The following is a 9,774-nucleotide window of genomic DNA, read 5'->3' as shown; positions in this document are numbered from 1 at the left end:
GAACCCCCCGCAGCGGGGACGCCCCCTCTCCCGCAGAGCCGAGAAACAAGTGACCACCAGATCATTTCAAGGGAGTGACAAGCGCGATGAAATTTCAGGAGGGCCACGTGACAGTAACCGCGGGAGGGGGCTGGAGGCGTCGCTCCTGAGGACAGGACACTTGACAGGCGACCCCAAGGATGGCAGGGTGGGCGAAGTTACCCCGGAAGGGGTGTGCACGGGTTTTTAGGTTTTGAGGACTTGAGCCTGACGAGCCCGCTCTGGAACCCGCTGGAGGCGGGTGTTGGTAATGGCCGCTGTGTAGGGACCAGGCTGGGAGAGGGGCCCGGGTGGGATGCAGAGGGAGGGTGTGCAGGGCTCTGTTCCGGCCTCCCAGCAGGCTCAGAGCAGAGAATGGAGGCTAATGGTGACCATCCCGGACCCCATCCCGGGGTCTCCTGGGAGCAGAGACTGGGGAGGGATCAGGTGTGGGGAGAGCAGAGAGGGGTCTTCATATTAGGGGAGGAGCCTTAAGGCCAAGAGGGAAGGCCCTGGAGAGGGAGAGGGAAATGCAAACAGCTGGTGTTCGCAGCGTTTGGTGGGAAGCAGGACCCAGTGGGGCTGCTGTGAGGTGGGGGCAGCTGCAGGGGGGGAGCCTAGCTGTTTGCGAGCTGGAGCGCTGCGTTTGCTGTGTGCAGGGCCCTGGATCCGGTTGCTGAGGCTGGGGTGACGGCCGCTTTCCCGTGCGGCAGGGGCTCAAGAATCAGTGTCTTGCCTTTGTGCTAATTCTGGTCAAAGCAGGGAGCTTGGCACGGGCAGTCAGAATAGGACGCGTGCAGACCTCTGGGGTGACTGAGTGTTGTCACCCACACGGTCGCCCCTGGTGTGCAAGTCCAGCGGGCTGGCCTTCCAGTTCATCCTCCACCCCGCGGGGGCCCCGGTGTGGAGGGTGCGTGACCGTGACCTGGAGGACAGGGTTTTACCTCCTGCTTCCAGGAGGCGCCAGGACCTCGTGCAGAGAGCAAGTTCCGCCCTCAGCCGGGCCTCAGAAGACTCCCTGCCTTGGAAGGATCTGAGCGAAGAAAAATATTTATTCGGAGGGATGTGAAATACCGTTGTACAAGCCTGCCTCCCGAATACCAGTGGGTTCTGCTCCCTCCTCCACCTCTTTCACCCTCCCCGTCCGGCCGGCTGCCCTCCTCCATGGCTGATGGCGGCCACTGTTCTCCCCGTGGTGCAGGGGATTCGGCCCCATCCTCCTAGGGCTCTGTCTGCTCCGCTGCAGCCCAAGAAACCCCGAGTCTCCAGCACCGTCGGCCCCAGCTGTGCCCTATACCTGGCCCCTTGCTCTTGGAGCTGTGGCCACACTGGCCTTCCTCCAGGGCCACAGTGCTCCCCTATGGTGTCCCCTCACCTGAACACCCCGTCCCATGGAGCACTCCTCACCCGGAGCACTTCTCACCTACAGCAGCACATCACCTAAAATACTCCCTCCCCTGGAGCACCTCCCTCATCTGGAGCACTCCTCACCTGGAGCACCCCCTTAGCTGGAGCACCTCTCACCTAGAGCATCACATCACCTGAAATACTCCCTCCTCTGGAGCAACTCCATCCCCTGGAGCACTCCTTGGGCTGGTGCACGAGCACAGAGGAGTCTCCCCAGGCCAGGCTGCTGGAGGTTTCCGGTTGTTTAGTGCCGGGAGGGTGAGGAGCGAAGGCTGTTTGGCGCATCCCACCCTGAGTCCTTTCTATGAGACGGGGAGAAGGGTCACATCAGGGGTTGGGGCTGCCCACGATGCGGTCACTCCTCATGGCTGGCCTGGGGTTCCTTCCAGAAGGTCCTCAGGCAGTTCCTTGTGGGGGCTCTGGGTACATGTGGCCTGGAGCAACCTGCCTGGCCCAAATCCTCCCGTCCGTGGTGGTGGTGGTGGGGGGGGGGGATCAGGCAAATATTTCCCCTCCTGGGAAATAGGTGTGGGGTCCAAGGGGGTGCCCTGAAGGTCAGCATGGCAGCTAGCACAGCCCAGGCTGTGAGAGCCCCATGCCCGATTGTAATTCGGCAGGCTTTGAAGCTTCCTGCTGTGGAGCCATGGGTCACACTTTCCACCTCTGTCCCCACCCCCCCCCCACCCTCCCTCCCGTGCCCCAGCACCCGGGGAGGGGCCGTGTGGGGCAGAGTTGTGTGTTCCGCCGCCCTCACCACTCCACTGCTGGAATGGGCGCCCACAGGAGTGAGAACCTCCAAGCCTGGTGTGGCCATGGTGGCTGTGGGCATCAGGGGGTGGGCCCCTTTGCTGCCTTCTGCTCCCAGCCTTTCCTCCTCTTGGGACCCAGCCGACTGCCAGGGGCAGAGGGGCGGAGCAACAGGGCTGAGCATGACTCAGGGCCCAGCTGTCACCACGGCAACCCTGTCGCCTAGCAATGGCGGTCTCCCAGTAACGGTCGTCTCCTAGCAATGAGATATTTTCCTGGGCCCTGGCTGGAGCCTGGCAGTTATTTTTAGCTCAGCTGCAAGTCAATCTGCAGCTGCATTTTTGGCTCCTCCAGAAGATACAAGGTGTGTGTGTGGGGGGGGGGGGGGGGAGGGGGGTGGATTTCTTGTCAAGGGGAAGAAAACATCCCCATGACAGAAACCTTGCTGTCGAGGGTCTCCAGATGCAGCATCCATAGGTGGGCAAGGCCAGATTCTCCTGGGGGTGAGGGTCAGGGAAATGGGGTGCTGGCAAAGGGGAGCCAGAAGAGTCAGCAGATATGACCATTTCCCTGATGGGGTCTCTGGGCAGGCTGGTCACTCCAGCACCTTGGGAGACCCTGGGTCAAGCTGGGTAGGGGCAATCCAGGCCAGTGCTCATGGTGGATACCATCAGAGCACATCACTGGGGGGTCCGGGTTCTGGTAGGCTCCTGGCACCCCCTGGCATTCAGTTTGGGAACTGTCTCTGCTGTCCCCAGCCCCTAGCCCCACCCCAGAGGGGCAGCACATCCAGGTGGGCCTAGCTGCAAGGGTCTGGATGACTACAGGTCCAGCTGGGGACTCAGGCAGGGCTGGCCTCTGCTCGGGCCTCACCTCTCCTTCTCCCCCACTTTTGCTGAAATGAGAGCCCAGGCGAGTCTTGTGCGAGTGAAAGAACTTGACCTCTCTGTCTGGGCTTTCTTACTCTGGGGCCCTGTTCACTGTCCCCTCCAGGCCAAGTGCAGGCCCTTCGGTACCTGATGGGCCTGGGACTGGACCTGCACTCCTCCAACTCGCCACCTTCCTGGTTGCAGGTCTGTCCTGGGCTCCACACTGTCCTTGAGGCATTCCCCCTGTTTCTCAGACCTGCCGCTCCCCCAGGTCTTCGACCAGCTCAGCCCCTGCCTTGGTCATGAGGGTTCCTTGCCTGTGCCCCCAGGGCTGGGGCTTCCTGTCAGGCATCTGTTGTCCTCTGGGGCCGACCCCCTGCTTGAGTACAGGGCTCCGTGTGGATGCCCCTCCTTGTCCAGCCTCAGCTGCACCCCCTGCGAAGAACTAGGGTATGGGTGGGGATGGAGAGAGGCCCCTTTAGAGGGTCAGGGCCCTGAAGGTCCTGGAGCTGGGGGCATGTGAGCACAGACACTGGAGTCTGAGATGTCTTTCATTCACTCATTCAGCCCTCTGTTCACTCATTGGTGCAGCCACTCACTGCTCATGTATTTACTGAACACCTGCAGTGTTTCTGGTCACTGCACTCAGTGATCGAGGGCAGGCATGGCCTGATGGACTCCTTATCCTACGGGAAGCAGATCTTTGATGGCTAACGACAGCAAGGTACTTTGCTGGTGGGAGGGCAGCAGCTGTGAAGACAGGTTGCCTCTGTGCAGGTTTTCTGAGGGAGAGGGTCGGGATTACCCACTGGGCGACGGTAAGAGGTCTGCACGGGGGAATCCTGGTGATGAGGAGACGGCTCAGGGCCAGGCCGCTGGCCACGGACACCCACAGGACATTGACTCATTCTCTGGGGGAGAGCTGGCGTGGGGAGTCAGAGACGGGCTCTAGGCTGGCAGCGGGGAGTCTGCAGCTGACTCCTCACGCTGCCACCAGAGGGCGCCCGGAGCCCACTACGTGCCTCAGAGACCGCGGCTGGACACGGGCCCTAGAGACTGGTCAGAAGGTGGAAGGTGGACGTGGGCGCCTGGGCCGCAGCAGCTGTGGTGTTGTCCGGGGTGCCCTCTCCCCTCCTCCTACTGGAACCTCTTTTGCCTTCTATGTTCCCAGCACGGGCCCTGTCTACCTCTTTCATTTTTAACTGAGTAAAATTTGCTCCCTTGACCATTTTTTTAATTTTTATTTTTTAATGTTTATTTATTTCTGAGACAGAGAGAGACACAGCATGAGCAGGGAAGGGGCAGAGAGAGAGGGAGACACAGAATGTGAAACAGCCTCCAGGCTCTGATCTGTCAGCCTAGAGTCTGAGGCTGGAACTCATGAACTATGTATGAGACCATGACCTGAGCCCAAGTTGGGGCTAAACCGACTGAGCCACCCAGGTGCCCCTCCTTCCTTTCTAAGGTGGAATCACAGTCCACTGTTGGATGGACATTTTGTTTATCCTCTCCTGTGTCTGTAAACACTTAGGTTCCTTCTGCCTTTTGGCTGTTGCGATAGTTGGTTTTCACTCCACCTTGCCTGGAGCCAGGGGCCTGTTGTGCCCTGGGGTGTGTCCCCTTTCTCCTTGGGACCACCTCCCTCATGTGCCAGCCATGCCCTTCAGGCTCAGGAGTAGCTGAAGGGCTGAGTGGGGGGCAGTGGTGTGGAGGGTTCACATCCACAGATGGCAGAGAGTCTATATTGTTACCTGCAGACCCTGGTTAAAAGCTCTCAGTGACCCCAAGGGTTGGAGTACGCGGTTGGACTCCTGGCTTTGTGCCTAGAGCCTCTGTGATCTGACTCAGGGGTTTCACCCAGCTCTGGGCCTTTGCCGGGGCAGTCTGCTTCCCCCCTCCCCCCATGCCTGCAATCCTCTCCAGGCCCTACCTGGCCATCTGTTCCCCATCCCCTCTACGCAGAGGAAGTCCTTGCTCCCAGGAAATCTCTGGGCTCCCCGCCCTCCCCACACACAGCCTCCACACGCACCCTGGGGTGTTTGGTTTTAGCCCCATTTCAGTTTGTCTGGACCTCCTGATTCTGGGGCTCAGGGCTGTCCTTTGGCTCCTGGTTTCCGTGGTGCCCACATGCCTAGCATCGGGCTCCTCATCCTTGGGGGGTTCTGTGGCCACCTCTTGGGACGAATCAGCAGGGCCAGGTCGGGGCACGATGGGAGCTGGAAGCCCAGGGCCCACTCTTGGAAAGGGTCACCGAGATGAGCCGCCCTTCCTCCTCCCCTCCCCCCACGCCCCACAGCACCCCACCACCCGCCCCCGCCCCGAGGCTCCAGTGGGCGCCTTTCCCACCCCTATCCAGGCCGGGGCTCCGGGACATGGGCGCACACGGCGAGGCCGGGGTCGGGGGGTCCCGAGCTGGGGACACACGGCACACAGAGCCCCGAGCTCGGTCCTCCTCACCTCCCCGGCCGAGGCTCGGCCTCCCGTCCCTGCGAGCGCCGCTGCGATTGGTGGAAAGTTCCTGGGCCGCGCCGCGATTGGCTGCGCCCGGCCCGCCGCCTCCCGGCCTCCCGGCCGCCCGGGACCCGGCGGGACTGCCCCGCTGCCGTGCGGCGCGGGCGGAGGGGTGCGCGGGGCCGGCTGGCGACCCAGGGGCTCCCGCCGCCGCCCCGCCCGCCCGCCCGCGTCATGCCGCCCCCTGCTCTGCTTTGCGCGCTCTGCTGGGGCCTCCTGGCCACCGCCACCCACGCCGGCTACTCGGGGGACGGCTGCAGCTGGAGCGGCAGGTACGACCGCCCCAAGGCCGCGTCCCCGGGGTCCGGAGAACAAAGTGAACACAGCTGCCGCTGGCTGCGGGGGAGGGTGCAGGGCGAGCGGGCCGTGCCGGGTGGGGACGCGGGCCGCCTGCCTCAGCGCCTCCCGTCCTGTCCCCAGCGGCCTGACCCAGGAGCCGGGCAGCGTGGGGCAGCTGTCCCTGGCCTGCTCGGAGGGCGTGATCCAGTGGCTGTACCCGGCCGGGGCGCTGCGCCTGACCCTGGCCGGCTCCGGCTCCGGCACGCGCTCGGGCATCGCCTGCCTGCGGCCCGCGCGGTCCTTCGCAGGCGCCCAAGTCTTCGCGGAGCGGGCGGGCGGCGCCCTGGAGCTGCTGCTGGCCGAGGGTTTGGGCCCGGCGGGGGGCCGGTGCGTGCGCTGGGGTCCCCGTGAGCGCCGGGCCCTCTTCCTGCAGGCCACCCCGCACCCAGACATCAGCCGCCGCGTGGCTTCCTTCCGCTTCGAAACGCACGAGGACAGGTACCCAGAGCTGCCTCCACAGGCCCACGGTCTTGGTGCCGATGGTGAGTGATGAGCTGGGTGGGGGGTGGGCCTGTCGTCCCCACTGTACAGGGAGAGCAACAGGCATGAGAGTGAAATGGGTTGCCAGAGGCCACACAGCTAGCGAGGACAGGTCGGAGGGTCTGGAAAGGGGGCGGGCAATGCCTCATGATTCAGCCTAGGGAAAGAGCTAGCACCGGGCAGAATGGGGGAAAGGGGAGGCCGCGGGGACTCCTGGTCCCTGAGGGGCTGGGGGAGGGGAAGACGGAGGGACAGAATCAAAGCCTCCAGCCAAAGCTGTCCAGGGCTCCCTGGCCCGGCAGTGACCTCCCTCCCCTCCCCCAGTCTAGTACAACAAAAAGTCCAGTGTGTGCTTGGTCACCATGGAGACGCTGCCTTGCCCCCCCTGCAGGGCACCAGGCCCAGCTCTTTACTCTCTTAGAACTTGAAGCCTGACCCCACAGGGGATCTTTCTGTTCTGCACCCTGGCCCCCGGCCAACTACTCCAAAGTCCCTCCTGTCTCCCACCAGGTTGGGCTGGTGTCTTTGGGCGGCGGGAGGCAGCTCTGGGGGGCGCAGGGTTCCCTCGTGCTGGTGTGCGTATGTAAGATGGGTGTATGGGAGTGTGCCCCCATACACCCCCTGCAGGTCGGCGAGTCCCTGTGCCCGCGCACTGGGCACGGCCCCTAGGCCCACGTCTGTTCCCCGCACAAGCGTGCAAGTGTCACCCCGGATACAGCGTGTCTTCAAGATGTGTGTGCCCGTCTGCTCCCTCAGGTCCCCCGTTGCCATCAGGCCGTGAGGGGAGGGTCTGGCGGCCTGCCCTCTCCCTCCTGCCTCTAGCTGGGGGGAGGCCTAGGGGGGTCCAGGAGAGGGCAGGACCTACGGTCAGGATCCCCCCCTTCATGCCAGGTGTCTGCAGGCCCTGCAGCGATGCCGAGCTCCTGCTGACTGCGTGCACCAGCGACTTTGGTGAGTGTCCCCACCGCAGGGGGGTGGGGGCTGGGGTCTGCCCTGCCCTGCCCTGCCCTGCAAGCCACTGGCAGCATGTCTCCTCGCAGTGATCAACGGAACCATCCGTGGGGTTGCCCACAACACAGAGCTGCAGGAATCTGTTATCACAGTGGCAGCTGCCCGTGTCCTCCGACAGACGCTGCCGCTGTTCCGGGTCGGGGAGTCTGGGGGCCAGGCCTCCATTCACACCCCGCTGCGCTGCGGCGTCCGTCCTGGCCCCGGCGCCTTCCTCTTCATGGGCTGGAGCCGCTTTGGTGAGGCCTGGCTGGGCTGTGCACCCCGCTTCCAGGAATTCAGCCGTGCCTATGCGGCTGCCCACGCCGACCACCTCCACCCCTGTGAGGTGGCACTGGACTGAGCGGCCGGGAGCAGGGCACTGGGGAGGGGCTGGGAGAGGGTGGGTGGGGAGGGACAGCCTCCTCAGGGTCCCAGCTGCTTCTGAGGTGATAGCCATAACCAATAAGAACACTGATGTCATTAGCCAGCGTAGATGGAATGTCCCATGCCTGAGCCTGGGCCATCTAAGCCCCCCCAGCCCCACTGCTCTGATTTCTGCTTCGGAGTAGGACACTGAGGCTCTGGGCAGTGATGCCTTGTCTAAGGCCACCCAGCTAGTGAGTGGGAGAGTGGCCCGTGCCCGTGCCTTGAAGGCGAGCTGCTGCTTGGGTTGGGGGGAAGCAGGGACCCTTCCTTCCACGCGATCCTCAGCTCTGCTGCTCCTACCTTCGAGGCCAGGTTCTTCCGTAAGTGAGAATGCAAGCGGAAAAAGGGCTGTAACTCCCCAGGTCTGAGGTGGGAGGGGTCCTTTACTGGGGGACAGGCAGGAAGACAGCACTCCTAGCCTGTGAGGGAAGGCGGTGCAATCTGGCAGGATGCCAGACTTCCCTCTGTGGTCCGCTGGGAGCCCAGCAGAGTCATCCTGGCTGCGTCCGATCCTCAGGGAAGAATGGCCCCCTCTGTCCTGAGGGCCCTGAGACGTGCATAGCATCCGGACATGGCTCATCCTCACGGGAGCGGGGTCTCCCCTGCAGGTCGGGCACCGTTTCTGGAGGGCAGGGTGATACAATGGGGTCTCTAAGGACCGTTTCCCGCCACTGGCCCCATTGTTGCTGCCTGCGCCTTCCTCTTCAGCCTCAGTCACATAAAAGGCCAGGGCAGTTTGGGACAAAGCCCTGTGCGGAGGCTGAATGCCCCTGGGGCGGGGGTGCATGCGAGGGCTTCTGAACCGGGGACTGGCTGACTCTGCTCACTCCAACCCCACCAGTTCCTGAGGAAGCCAAAGCTCAGGGTGGGGGTGGGGCACCTGGACTCACAGGCTGAGCCCCAGAAACAGCTTCCCATCCTCATCTGCCAGTCTGCGGTGGGGAAGGAGCTGACGGTGGGCGTGGAGGCCGGGGGCGGCCTCCTCTTTCAGGTAGGAGCTGAGACTAAAAGAGAGGCCGGCCGGTCTGTGCAGGGCCCAGATACAGGGCTCCTTCCTCCAGATTTGGCTGACAGTTGTGGGTAGGGGAGGCAGGTTCCCAGGGGTTTGCAGCCACCTGCCCTCCTGAGGCTCACTGCCGCTCCCTTCTCCCCAAACTCTCAACCATGGAGTGCTCAGGGTCACGCAGTAGACCTCTCCTGTCCCTTGATATTCACTCATCGGAGAGCTGGAGCAGCCTCGTGGCTTTAAAAACCATCAGTGTGCTGATGACCCTGTGTTTTGATCTCCAGCCTGGACCTTTCCCCTGGACTCTTCCCCTCACCGAAGAGCATCTCGGCAAAGACCAGAGGAGGAAGAGATGGGTGTACTCTCCTGATCCTCCTCCTCTGCTGGGAGGTTTCTGCTTTGTCCAGGCCCCAAGGACGGCTTCCTCTCCAAGGCTATCCTTACCCTTGGTATCTGTCCTGATTTTGTGGTCAGTTCCCCACAGCCTTTCATGGGAAGGACGCCCCTGGCCACACCCAGGGGTCACTGTGGACTGCCTCCCAGACCACCTGTCCACAAAAACGTAGGGCGGCTGCTCTGGGCTGAGCCCTTGGTTGGACACCGGTCTCTACGCACCTGTCCCAGGAAGTGCCTGAGCCTCCCATGCACACCCCCTCCGCAAAGTGCTAACTTTGCAACTAGTATTCTTTTCATAAGGTGCAGAAAGGGCAGGAGTGGGTATGGCTAACAGGGCTAAAAGAGGCCCGGGGTGCTCCAGGTCATGCCCCAAAGTCTTGGGCCAGGGGCTTCATGCCTGCCCTGGGGGGCGGGGGCAAGGGGAAACGGTGTGGGTGAGCATGTATGTGGGGGCTGTGGGCTAAGGGAGCTGGCCTGTGGGGCACCTCTGGGCGTGTGCACTCACACAGGTACGTGCCCAACTGCTGAGGAGCAGAGCACCTGAGTAAACATGAGAGTTGTGGGGTGTGTGCACTGAGGAGTCTG

At 63.0% G+C, this 9,774-nt stretch overlaps 1 protein-coding gene and 1 long non-coding RNA gene across 2 annotated transcripts; one reads left to right on the top strand and one right to left on the bottom strand.

The window, feature by feature from the left end:
• Window positions 1-70: 70 nt before the first annotated feature.
• LOC131501675 (uncharacterized) lies at window positions 71-2,334 on the bottom strand. The gene is made up of 4 exons (XR_009256851.1): window positions 2,180-2,334; window positions 1,604-1,727; window positions 1,426-1,484; window positions 71-1,051 (listed from the first exon to the last, which is right to left on the bottom strand). It is a non-coding gene; the product is annotated as an uncharacterized LOC131501675 (long non-coding RNA).
• Window positions 2,335-5,631: 3,297 nt separating this feature from the next.
• On the top strand, window positions 5,632-9,763 carry METRN (meteorin, glial cell differentiation regulator). Its single transcript, XM_058711806.1, has 4 exons — window positions 5,632-5,824; window positions 5,973-6,373; window positions 7,263-7,322; window positions 7,412-9,763. The coding sequence occupies exons 1-4, from the start codon at window positions 5,727-5,729 to the stop codon at window positions 7,720-7,722; spliced, it is 870 nt and encodes a 289-aa protein (XP_058567789.1). The 5' UTR covers window positions 5,632-5,726; the 3' UTR covers window positions 7,723-9,763.
• The last annotated feature ends 11 nt before the right edge of the window (window positions 9,764-9,774 follow it).

The sequence above is a fragment of the Neofelis nebulosa genome, chromosome 18 (genome assembly GCF_028018385.1).
Source record: "Neofelis nebulosa isolate mNeoNeb1 chromosome 18, mNeoNeb1.pri, whole genome shotgun sequence".
In the NCBI taxonomy this organism is placed as follows: Eukaryota; Metazoa; Chordata; class Mammalia; order Carnivora; family Felidae; genus Neofelis; species Neofelis nebulosa.
This window is presented reverse-complemented; position numbering and strand designations above follow the sequence as displayed.